Consider the following 12,721-nt stretch of genomic DNA (forward strand, 5'->3'; position numbering starts at 1 on the left):
ATTATCAAAGAGGTGTGCTTTTCAATGCGATACATGATCTAGACGAGACATTAATGACGAGACATGCCGACATAAGTTCAAGAAAGCCTTGGGATAAAGAGAAAGAAGGGAATAGAAGGGGCAAGTGGTGCTAGATGCAAAAGGGGGAAAAGGAAAAGCACACGAGTATAGCCGAGTGATGTTATGATATGTCCTAGGAACTTCCATCAGAGGTTAGCAGCATAAATTCCATTTAATTATGAACATAAATACACTACTATACATGGCTTCTACTTTCTCACGATTCATCATGATCAGGTGAGACAATGAAGGACCCTGGAAATAGGTTGACTCTTTCGCATTCACATCCGAATTCCACACCTTGTCTGCCTGATTCCCTTTGGGTTTGTCGATGTCACTGCCTAGACCCCTCTCATATAATGGCCGGTTCGAATAATAATAATGACAAATAGCAGTGCTGCAGGTCATCACCTGGGCTTAAACATATTAGTCGTCTAGTTTTTATGTAAATTAGTATCTTCCATTTTGCCACTCAGCAATATCTTCACCTAAGGGGGGAGAGGGTTTAACCTATATTTATTTTTCTATATAGGGGTACGGGGGTTTCGATTCACATACTGGACTCTGTTTCTAAATAGAACTTTCATAGCGGTAGGTTTTTCTTTGAGATCTGTTCCGAAGGATTTCAATATACTGGTTGGGTTTATCTATGTTAAATACAGATTGCCAACACCTCATCATTGTGAGTTCATAATCTCATAACATTAAAAAGGAAATTTGTTCTATTACGCCTTATTGAATACACCCCTACCAGCTTGCTCACCTAGATAGTCCGAAGTATATCTAGCTCCAAGGGTGCATTGGGTGGGTTATTGTAAGATGCCTGGTATTGTACAGGTGTGTTAAGGGATGCACGTCTCTGGAAAGCCAAGTCCTGAGGAGTAATACCGCCTTCATCAATTCTCTTATAGGATAGTTGGTTGAAAATTGGTAATTTGTGGCTTGAACGGGTTTTTCCACCTGGGCCATCACTATCAGGCAGCGACTTGGAATATCTCATCCATGATGTAAAGGGGCTAGCTAGAAGCTTCATTTCGTGGAAAACACTTGGGAAAGTAGGTGCGCAGAATACCAAGAGGAGAAATACCATTTCCGCGGCACCCCAAACTGCCATCCGAGATATAGCATAAGTAGCATCTTGAGTCTGGAAGTACTTGACCGTCGTTATCAGTCGGAAGACGCCAGAAATAAGAGCCCTAGGTAAAGGCTTCATGAGCTTTCAAGTCAATAAGCCTGAAGGGGTTACTTACAAAATGCCGATTGTAAAAACTAACGAAACATTAATTTTTTTCCGTGTTGTCATATTCAGTTTCCATATAACAGTATGAGGAAGAATTAGAATAAGTGTATGTGAAGCAATATTGATACTGGCAGATGAAACATCGACGGCTTTCCTGTCGAAACATGTTCCGGGGACTGTTTCGTCCCATATTTTCTTATGTGGAGTACAAGAGAGGTTTACAACAATGAATCCTGAGGTATAAAATATGATGTTTATAAATATCATAAAATAGCAAGTCCACTACAATCGCCACGTTAACTTTTGAACATGAATAAGAGTAGGAAGTGCAGTTATGGTGAAGACGCTGAGAACCTAGCTTCCACTCTGTCGTCTACCTAATTGGTGTACACTATTGGAAGGATGGTAGGGGGCCTGTGAGCACTTACGAAGAAGAAACCACGAGTTCCGGATGGAACAAATGTTCGTTTCCACTCTAGAAGTATGGCGACCTTCAGATTCATTATTACGATCGAATAAAATGCAAGACAAAGGCTAACAACCTAATTATTCCGTTTCAGTGTGAAATCTACCCCAGATGGGGATTGGGAAAGTCTCAACTATGAAAATAAGAAGTCAAACTCACCCAAAGAAACTCAGATAAGTCTCTCACACGAACGTCCCACTGGTGTACAAACAGCCCCGTGCCATGAATAAGGCGGAAACCTAGGCACTGAGTCGTAGTAAATAGAACCTAGATTCATGGGTTAGTCTCATCGAACTTGATATAAAAATGGTTGAAATTCAAGTACATATGCTGCGAACGCGAGAACTGAGTACTTTTGGTTAGTTGGGCGATGGAATATCTAGGTTAGGTTACAAGGGACTTACAGTCCTCCAAGAAGACTTTGCGTGTAATGAAGATTCTAGAATAACCCCTGAAAGAGATAGCAATTGTTCCTACTGTCAGAGCAAGAGTAATCGCAACAAAAGCGGCGGAATTTTTGTTCGGAGGGTTTTCTAGATTTGGTGTAACACCAGGGGGAGGAGAGAGGGCTGGTCCATTAAGGACTACTTCTTGCTCCTCGGGTGGAAGAAGGTGAAATTGATCCGGTAACATGACGAGGAAGGGCAGATTGCGGTAAATGGAGAATTCTTCTCCGGCCGGATTGTCTCTTTCGAGGGGCCTAAGAGAAAGTTCTTATGATATCAAGAAAAGCAAATGTACCCCTATAGGTGCCTAAGGTAATGAATGCACCGAGGCGGCGATACATCAGCTTATATCGGACTCGTCAATTGACAAACACTCCGTCTGCAGCTACTGCCTACGGAGTCATATCGAGGCTGTGTCTTAGCTAACTCGTGTAGGTACTACCGTACGGAAGCCAAGGGCGCGCCCGAATCAAATGAGACATTGTAACAGGCCTCAGTCCGGGAAATTTTGAAACATTATGACTCTAAAATAAGTAGATATGACAGCTAACGGCATAACATTAGCGAGTCTTACATCTATGGAACCCCGAGTAGGAATCCATATAGGAGGTATATATGACTCTTCCCATTTAGTCTGATTTATGAGGCGTTCTTGACCGAGCTCGTATACTATATCAATTTGTGTTCCTGCGCTTGTGATTTGTGTATCGTTTATTCAGCTCGGACGAAAGGCCTTTTAGGCTACTACGAGGAACTATGAAAAGCCTTCATATTGGCTTATTTTGAACGCGAGTCGCCGTATTATTATAATGATAAAATGATCATGTCTTCTTACAGAATGCTCGCTCTTCTCGGGATGGATAACTGATTCTCATATGAGGAGTGGCATGAATATTCTAGACATTTATATTCGGTTAATAGAGTAAAGGGAAAAAAGAAAAAAAAAAAGCCCCCAAGCCAAGTTATGTAGCCGACAATGGTGGCTGAGGTTCCACCACCACCACCAAGTTTCTCTTGACAAAATATTAGCCAGTCTTACCACCTATTTCCTTATTAGCATAGAATTCGTACCGCTTCCTGTCATTTTTCTGACGGCTTTCTCGAATTCACAATCCTGAAGCCTCTAAACTACTTACCTGACCTAGGTATCTTCTATTTACTAGCTAGCTCGTTCCAACAAATATGATCCTAGAACTAAAGCTCGATTTCTACCCCGCATCGAACCCCAGCCGTACAGGGGTCCTCGTACTCCCAGGCGGCGGGTATGATTTTATTTCCATGGAGAAGGAAGGGATAGCCCCAGCACGATGGCTCAACGATCGCCAGTTAGATGCGTGGGTACTCTCGTATACGACCGCCGGCCCGTCCAACCCGGCGCCCATATATCCGGCTCCGCAGCGCGAGGCCCTGGAAGCGGCGCGGCAGATCCGGGCGTCGGGGCGCGTCGACAGGCTAGGAATATGGGGATTCAGCGCCGGCGGACATCTCGCAGCAGTGACGGCGACGGATCCCGCTGCGGATCTGGATTTTGCCATCCTTGCTTATCCGGTTATCAGCATGGCGGCGGGGACCACCCACGAGCGCTCGCGGCGCAACCTTATCGGCGATGGGCGCGGGGCCGGGAGTGACGTCGAGAATGCCATGTGTGCCGAGAAGCGCATAGATGGAAACACGCCGCCTACGTTCCTGTTTCATACTGCAAATGACGACGTGGTGCCGGTGCAGAACACCTTGGGGTTTGCCGTGGCGATGGCAAAGTACGAAAGACCCTTTGAACTTCTTATCATTCCGGATGGTCCCCATGGGATAGGGTTGGCATTGGGTGATGAACGGTTGGGTTGGACCGGTGAACTGGACAAGTGGCTGAAGATTTCTGCCTTAAAAAATTAAACTATTCCGTGGAGAATCATTTATATAGTTTGTGCTCTGATGCTCACCAGGCCGGGACTTGTCTAATTAAGAATATAATTAGATGTCAACAAGACTCAAGATGCTTAACTGCGGCACTCTAGTCACGTAACTGTATGCAAATACCTAAGTGTTACTCTATGTATATACTTGGGTTATCTAAAATAACATAAGGGACAATTCATTCATGATATAACAGGTTTACGATAGATTTAGAGGATTCGAGACGACGCCAGAGTCGAAGACCAGAGGGCCGACTAGCATCAGTATGGAAAGTAGGGCAACAGGAACGGGGAGACTGGAGAATCGAGTCACATCCTACGGGGACGATTCGGCTTGGGTAATTCCATTTTGTATTGCAGGTACACTAAGTGATGATAACCCAATGATCTTTAAAACGGCCGGGCTTCCCAGAACTCGTGTAGGCTAGGAACAGCTATAGAGCCGAGACAGGTAACACAGCAGCAGCACAGACCTCCCTGCAGTTGATGTGTATTTGAGTAAGATAAAAAACAGTATTAACATGCCGAGGCTCCATTACAATGAAGTAAACGAGTGCACCTTAGCCGCCGGGGCCGCGTGAAAGGGTCGGGAAGTCCTAGGGTAAGTCGCAGAGTTCTAACTGCATAGCATATTCGAAACTGATTGGAATACCTAGAGTTGCTGGATCATGGTTGAGCTCACGGTACCACGGGAAAACTGGCTTCTTGATAGTTCATTTCTAAGGTCGCTGGACCCTTTGGGACAATGCAAAAGGGGAAAGAGAAGTCAAGATTCTCTATGCCAACACTGGTCCGTGTCGTACCACTTATATGCAACAGTTGGCATATCTAACCTGGATAGTATCGGGAAGGATTTTACATTTTGCTTCGCCGAATGGTCGACAGATAGTAAAGATCTACTAACCGTTCGGGAAGAATTTACTCTGCTGACGTGAAAGATCACCCCATGCCCATTTGACAGCAAATAGACTTATGATTTTGCATGAAAGTCGGCATAGGACGGGCCTCGACCTAATTGACATACGTTATCTTAACGTACCTAGCTACTGCCTTTTAGAAAGGTGTATTGGATATCAAGGCCCTAGGTCGCTAGAATACTTATAACAGGGAACCTATAGCTGTATCCAAGCTTATAATGGCATTCAAGATACTGGCATCGCTTTAGCTAATAGGCACCACGTGTAATATCTAAAAAGGCTTTGCTAAGCAAGGCTTCGGGAAGGAAGCTTTACTTTCGCAACACGGGCCGAGCTAATGATTTCGCCGTTCCTAATTGCCCTTGCTAAGCGCCGAATATCGATGCAGCATCTCATCCTAGTACGAACTCCTTTCTAGGCTTTTAACATGCGATAAATATAACATAGCCTCTATAAATAAGATAAGAGGCCTTTCACGAGGCCTTAATCAGAAAAAAGAGAATTATCCAAAGGTGAGTTTGGCAAGCTGTCATGCTTCAAGATTATGCTCAGATCAACTTCGGGATTCACCGGAGTTGACCAGTAGGAGCAAACTGTATCTAGCCAATCATATCAACAGCTGGTCTGATGAAATATACCGTATTTGGCTATATACAGCCAACATGTCTCTGATACGGCAGGCAATCTTACGCCCCCAAGGTTCCTCAGTCCTTTTGGGAGGGTTTCGAAAGAACCATAGAGCTCCGAAGTTAGCCGCTCTGAAGCATAGGACGATAAATGCAATTTAGTATAATATATGTATGGAGTGTAAGTCACCAATATCATTCGTTATAGGTAGTTCGTTGTCAATCTTATCCGGATTTCTCTGGATTTTGGGTATTGAGCTATACGTGGTCACTCTTTACCTGTCAGGAATATCTTGGTTTGGCTGGGAGGGCACATGCTTCCTGTGGTTCATACTGACTGCACCCAAGTCCACCCATGAGGCTATGCCATGTCGCACCACTAGAAGACATACATACCCCGCACCATCGATCCATCGCGTTCTATGTACGGCAGTTCGGGGAATTCAATCTCATGTACTTTGTAACGCTTGCCCAAGGCAATGTGGTTGAATGCAGGCTACAGAACGTGCATCCTTCAACGTGAAACGGCTGTTGGAAATCGTGAGGGAGCCAAGGGGCTCGGTATGTATAATAGTATGGCATCCCCCTGTGTAGTTAAGACACGAACCATAACGTGATAACATCATTATATTACTATATTATACTCAATATCACAGCATTTCGGTCGGTTGGCGATATTCTCAACTATGTACTATCAGGGCGGTACTCTCTTTACCGGCCCATACCCCTCATCAACTCCCCAGCTATGGGATCCGAAGGTTGTGCTCGGGCTTTACAACATTGAAAAGGAAGCTATAACTTGTCCTGGATTCGCTACAAGCAAAGGTCGAAGGTGTTGGAAAGTACCTGCTCGCCACAAAGTCAACCAAGCAAAAAGCATTCTCAGCGGACCGGCAAGTAAACCCTACTCCGAGGCAGTGGAATCACCGGAACTCGGCCAAGCAGCAACTATCTTGTTATGCATCTACCATATAGATCAATATTCCGATATAGTTCGCCAATGGCGAACTAGTCTCACCAGTTTGGCTAGTAGGGATGACCATAAACCCGCGCAGAATGGCATGAATGCAGGGGGCCGCAGTGGTATACCTCGATGCGAACCTTACGTGAATGGAGGGGTACGTGATACTCCCCAGCAGCAAAGATACTCGCCGAATCCAAAGGAGAAAGAAATGCAAGAAGAGGAACGGAAGCGAAGACAAGAAGAAGAGCGAAAACGAAGGCATGAGGAAGCGAGGAGAAGGGAAGAGGAACAACGACGGAGATCAGAAAAAAGAGCTCAAGAAAGGGCGTTCATCGAGCGAGTTCTCCTTGAGCTAGAGCGGGCACAGCAGCTTGAAGCATGGCGCCCCATACGGAACCTATATCGCCAACGGAACACCTATTCCCAAGGACTATCAACACCGCCGGTACAAGTGCAGTAAACAATGCCTAGCTGGTGAAATCAGGACGACGATCAGACGTTGATGAAGTTAGCGTGGAGCTATTATTCGCAAAGATGCTGTCAGGGCCGTTGGTGAAGTTGGAAGAGAAACGGTTCAAGTTCGTAAATATGGAATCCAGGAAATGGCAGACAGATAAGGTTACGGGACGCTTCGGTTCTGATGTAGTATACGAACTTGCAAGGGACGCCTTGAACATCATCGAGAACTTAGAAGATTATGGTTAAGTTGAGATAGGAGGGCCAAGGACAAGAGCGATGATTATGAGAACGATGCTGCGGATATATTTAGGTTCATCATCTGAAGAGGACGAAAGCGAAGGCTGAGGAGTTTCTTACAGACTCAACAAAAACTATCCAGAATCATAAGTATGTGTGCTGCTTGCTTGATCCTTGATTAGGAATTTTTGGCCTTCACTTCAAGCGAAGCTGGTGATGTTTGAACGATTATGCGGTTTATATGTGCATATACTATCTACTACATTGAATTAAACGTGTAGAGTTTGGAGTAACACACTGCCAGAGTAGGTACTATGCATCTATGCATCTATCTGGGATAAGAGTACCTAGGTAGGTACTTAAACAAATCCCCCCCGAATTCTAATCGCAAAGATAAACCAAACGATTACAAGGTGGTTACAAAGTACTTGCAAAATGAGTTCTCCCACAAATGTTACCGAACGGACACGACACGGGTAGTTAATTAACTTAGCCGGCTCCCAATCTGCCAATGTCAAACGTGAAGGAATCGGGTTCAGACCCGTCCCAACACAAGGACATGACAGTAAATTAGGTACCTACCTCTAGGTATGTAAGGTATTGGCGACGACTCAAGCTCTAGTTGTGTAGGCAGGATGCTCATTCGGTGTTATAAAAGAGCGATTGCTAAACATTACTACCCTACAACTCTTAGCCAGCCACGCGAACACCAATTGCGCAAGAACGTCAATGCAATGCTGTGTCACTGCAGAAATATCGCCCATCATTGCTCTGAAAACTGACTTAAGTGACACGATATTGTAGAGAAAAGCCAATTATCTACCTAGGTACGCAGTGCCACCATGTTTTCCGACCACCACACGAAGACTGCGACGAAGGCCAGCTCATACAACTACTACTACTACCTAACCTATGGTACACCGAGTATGACAGTTATTCGCGACCTGAAGCTTAGCATTGGCTCGTTGCCCGGCCTCGTCGTGTTACCGTCGCCGTCCCACGGTGGGGAGCGTATGGGAAAATCCAGGCTTAGCTACCGGTAACCTGCCGCTCTAGTAACCGGGCCTATACCCATATGCTAAACCGTAGATACCTTACTAGGTACCTAATGTAAGCCCATACTTCATTTAGTACCTAATGCAACTAGCTGGCTTTGGGTCCAGGGGAACGGCAAGGCAGCCGGGCTAGTTCTTAGTTCGACGGGTGTGGCCCCTTAGTATGCCAGTCTTACCGTCTTCCAATGCGGACTGTGGAGAAATAATCGACTGGCTGGTTCCAAAAAGCAAGTTTTTTTCTTTTTCTTTTTTTTTTTTTTTTTTTTTTGCTACGGGAATCACAAGAATCACAATTCTTCTTATCATCTTACTGGACGCCTACAGATACAGCACGCAGATCTTCTCATGCAGACACGAGATTACCTCTCTGGTTCTAACCGTTGCTGGTGCAACTAAGAATCCTCGGCAGACCCTACGATGACGGCGATAAAAATTTATCTCATCGTTCATACCATACCTAGTACAATACCTTTAGGTACCTAAGTAAGGTAGACGGACATGGGAGTCGGCAATCTCGATCTTTGAAGACTTGGGGTTACGGAAATGCTCCGGGCATCACCGCAAGCGTGATTATTCTCTAAAAAGGTCTTTCTACAAGGCACAAAGCGTCTATAGTTGCTTCCTGGCGTGCGTTATCGCTTAACACCTAACTCTGCATAGATGTGTGTTACTAGGGAAATAGTGCTTTGCGACTAGAGGTAGCTGCTTCAACATCGGAATAAGATAGAACTGTTCGAGATGGAATACACAGTCGCACCGGCTGGGCCATGCGGCTTGTAGCGGTGACATCCATCTCCACGCAACACATGTTACTCATGAGGGGTTGGTGGTGTTGTCGGGCCAGTGTGGTTCCAGGATCTCAGCCTCGAATACATCATCGTTACCAACAGACATGGGTAATCCCTGGAAGCTGGTTGAGCTGTAAACATCCTAGCAGGACGACCCTAGGACGACTAACCTTTCCCTTACATCTGCGATATCGTCTTGGCCTGCATAGAGGGAGGCTAGGCCTGCGCCCGTCGTCACCTGGTTTTCAGTCCTCATGTATTGAATGACTTTATCATCAGAAAGTGGAACAGACGACTCGATCGGCAAGCCGGTCGCTAACGATCGACCGTTCCCTTCCAAGACGAGTTGTTTTTAGTGACACTAGCGAGCGTGTTCAGCAGTAAGGCACCACGTCTATCCAATCCGCCGACATGGAAGTTTTTGGTTTACTTCTCCATCCGTCGCACAAGGCGCAAGATGCAAAGCCGGACAAGGCAAGCTTTCAAGCGAGGCTTTTGTTATATGCGAATTGCCAGGGCATTTAGGTGGTGACAAGATGTCATGATAATCCACTAGCGACGCAGTGCAGCTATCCTGCGTGTGTGGTAGGACGAAGGTATAAGAAACCTGCCATCCCGTCTTTTTATATCTTCCTTCTTCCCATCACCAACCTCCCCCAACCTGCTGCTTTCTCAAGGCCTCGCTATCGAGTAACTCCTTCGTTAAGGTTACTTAAGACCCTCGCTGAGCCACGCCACCCCTCCATTCGCCCTCGCGCTGTCGTAGTGTTTACATAACTCCAGCTTACTTTCGCTATACATCTCATCTCATCAGCCCCACCAGCGACCGTCGAATTCAAGATGAAGGCTGTTTACGCTGCGTTGGCTTTGGCCGCTTCGGTCATGGCAGGCAAGGACCATGAGTCTATTGTCACGGCCACAACCTACGAGACAACTACTGTCTGCCCGATCACTAACACAGTCACCTATGGTGGATCGTAAGTCGTCTTTTGATATCAGCATTCAGTATAACCCGCTCACCGCCTATTAGGACCTACGAAGAGACCACTTACACCACATCAACCGTAGTTGTCACCTCGTGCGCGGGAGGTAACTGCGGAGGTGAGGCTACGGTAACTGCTCCTGATACCACCGTCGGCACCACCACCGCGGTCGAGGTTACTTACACAACCACGTGTCCTGTCACGGAGACAGTCACCGCTCCTGGCAAGACTTACGTTACGACATACACCACGACCAGCGTAGCAGTCACCTACGTGGACACCACTCTCGTCGAGACCGTTACTGGGCCCCCTGCTACGAAGACCACGGAGGATGTTGCTTACACAACTCTGACTTCGCTATGCCCGGTTACTGAGACCAAGACTCTAGAGGGTTCTACAGTCGTCGTTACATGGACATCAACCTCGACCATTAAGACCGCTGTGCCTACTACTGCTATTGAATACACGTCGTATACCGTTACTAAGCACGTGTCTACTGAGATCTTCGAGACTGTCACCTGCCCGGAGACAGTCCACACTACCGTGTCGGAGGGTAAGACTATCTACGTTACCGAGACCGGTACCGAGACGCTCTACACCACTAAGGAGTACACCGTTACGCAGACTCTCCCTGTCACCGAGACCAAGGAGATTGATGTGACTGTCACTTCCGAGGCCACCGCGGGCGAGACCGTCACCACCATCCCGACCGTCTGGGTTACATACAGCGATACTACCATCGTCACCAAGTCCAAGTCTGCCACGACTGTTCCTTACCCTACTACCGTCTCCGTGCCCGTCTCCAGCAGCGCAGCCACCAGCGCGGTCGGTACCACTTACGTCCCTTCGGCCCCTCTTTCTTCCTCCACCAGCGTTCCCCAAGTTCCCTCGACCGCCCTCGCACCCCAGGCTACGCCCGTCGCTGCCATCTTGGCTTTCGCCGGTCTCGCAGCCCTATTGTAAGCTTTTGGGGTTCTGCTCTGAAACATGATGCAACAACCGAAGCCCAACAACTTAGTTCTTTCTTTTCTTCTATTATGATGAATATAGCATAAAGGGGTCCCTAGCATAAGCATGGAACGGTGGTGATTACACACACACACACACACACACACACACACACACACTCCCAGCTGCGGGTGGAACAGCATTCATTTACCGGAATAAAGGCACAACGGGGAGGGGAGAGGAAACTCAGGTGGCGGCGGCGGGAAAAAAAAGACGATTTTTCGATTTCTAACGGTCCATGATGATGGTTTAATGTTTACTGGTTACTGGTATCTTGAAGGGATCATGATAATTCTTTTTGCTTAGTTGACCGGTCGGTTGACTACCTATTTACATGTAGTACGTAGCCTTTTTTTACGATATCTTCGTGCATATAGATTTGATAAAGCCTTGTCACTATTAACTAGTTCCTATCTAAGTAGGCTCCTATCCTTTTTTTCGTTGCTCAGGACTGCACAGCTTGAACCTTGAGACTTGGATGACCTTAGGTAGGTAGGTAGTGTAAGTTGTGAGTACCTAATGTTAGGTCTAAGACACCTCACGTAGGTTCCCTAGCTGGAGCCCTCGTTGTTGATGATGATCATGTCCTTGCGTCCGTGTGTGGCATACAAGGTAGGTACCTAGTATATGCCTTGTTGCGTTGAGATCGGGGGAGGGAGTGATCAGCAAGCACCGGAGGTGGACCGACGATATCGACGATCAATCCTCTTCCGGGTATGTATTTCACCAACCCACCTTTACCATCCCCAATCCTTCTTATGCGCAGCCAACAAAGAAGGGGGGAAAATTACTTGGAAACGTAGTATTAAGCAATAATTAGCGCCCTGCCGTATGTCTCAAGCCCCGTTCAGCCCGCGGCCAGCTACGTACCTCTTACTATGTAGATATTTCGCTCAACTGAACTACCCCCGGACTATAATGCAACTATGCTGCTAGGTATTAACACACACTTGGTTACGTCATAGATTTGGTATTGTTGTTTTCATATGAGAAGATGCCAAGCACTAATAATAGCTCTCCCTTACTCGCGAGCGGCTCTTCTGTCTAGCTAGGTAGGTCGATAATTTAGTTAGGGAGGGGGAAAAATACGACGCTGCTTTGTAACGGTAGCATGATTGTCTCCATTAGCCATATGTTTTATTTAGACCACCTAGGTAGATTACTTAACATGTATAGACTGTTTGTATAAGACACACGAGAACAAGAAGAAGGGTTATCCTAGTCATGATTTTGTTTAGAGAGGAGTGTTAGGGCTGAGATATCGTTCCAGTGCGATGGGATGCGGGAAGCTTTATTCGAGTTTGTATCCACCTACACACCCATCTTTTTATGTCTTGTCTCGCGCAAAACATATCTTACACATAAAAGGTAGAAAAGAAAAAAAAGGGTTTATACCCGAGTTTCCCGGAGACGACCGGTGGCACTAAGCGATAGCGATTCTTTTAGTGTATAATTCATAATAGTTACCTCTAATTACCTCTATCCTCGTGGCTCGCGGGATCTCCTCGAATAGCGCGTATCCACCGAAGCTAACGAGATTTCTGCATCGGGTAGCAAAGCTG

At 46.4% G+C, this 12,721-nt stretch overlaps 4 protein-coding genes across 4 annotated transcripts; 3 read left to right on the plus strand and 1 right to left on the minus strand.

Moving 5' to 3' along the window:
• Positions 1 to 656: 656 nt before the first annotated feature.
• Positions 657 to 2,193, minus strand: F4812DRAFT_431864 (uncharacterized protein). Its single transcript, XM_047934467.1, has 5 exons — positions 2,171 to 2,193; positions 1,926 to 2,111; positions 1,729 to 1,842; positions 1,311 to 1,582; positions 657 to 1,256 (listed from the first exon to the last, which is right to left on the minus strand). Exons 3-5 carry the CDS (start codon positions 1,801 to 1,803, stop codon positions 824 to 826), a joined length of 780 nt encoding a protein of 259 aa, XP_047789563.1. The 5' UTR covers positions 1,804 to 1,842; positions 1,926 to 2,111; positions 2,171 to 2,193; the 3' UTR covers positions 657 to 823.
• Positions 2,194 to 2,897: 704 nt separating this feature from the next.
• F4812DRAFT_56137 (alpha/beta-hydrolase) lies at positions 2,898 to 4,245 on the plus strand. The gene has a single exon (XM_047939199.1). It carries the CDS (start codon positions 3,395 to 3,397, stop codon positions 4,100 to 4,102), a length of 708 nt encoding a protein of 235 aa, XP_047789564.1. The 5' UTR covers positions 2,898 to 3,394; the 3' UTR covers positions 4,103 to 4,245.
• A 2,106-nt stretch (positions 4,246 to 6,351) lies between these two features.
• F4812DRAFT_460098 (uncharacterized protein) lies at positions 6,352 to 7,089 on the plus strand (the record flags this gene model as incomplete). The annotated part of the gene is made up of 1 exon (XM_047937650.1): positions 6,352 to 7,089. The coding sequence occupies one exon, from the start codon at positions 6,352 to 6,354 to the stop codon at positions 7,087 to 7,089; it is 738 nt and encodes a 245-aa protein (XP_047789565.1).
• A 2,891-nt stretch (positions 7,090 to 9,980) lies between these two features.
• On the plus strand, positions 9,981 to 11,386 carry F4812DRAFT_431896 (uncharacterized protein; the record flags this gene model as incomplete). Its single annotated transcript, XM_047934468.1, has 2 exons — positions 9,981 to 10,145; positions 10,199 to 11,386. Coding segments are annotated over exons 1-2 (1,047 nt in total), but the record flags the coding sequence as incomplete, so codon positions are not given.
• Between the last annotated feature and the right edge of the window lie 1,335 nt (positions 11,387 to 12,721).

Source organism: Daldinia caldariorum (assembly GCF_022478825.1).
Source record: "Daldinia caldariorum strain CBS 122874 unplaced genomic scaffold F4812scaffold_10, whole genome shotgun sequence".
Classification (NCBI taxonomy): domain Eukaryota; kingdom Fungi; phylum Ascomycota; class Sordariomycetes; order Xylariales; family Hypoxylaceae; genus Daldinia; species Daldinia caldariorum.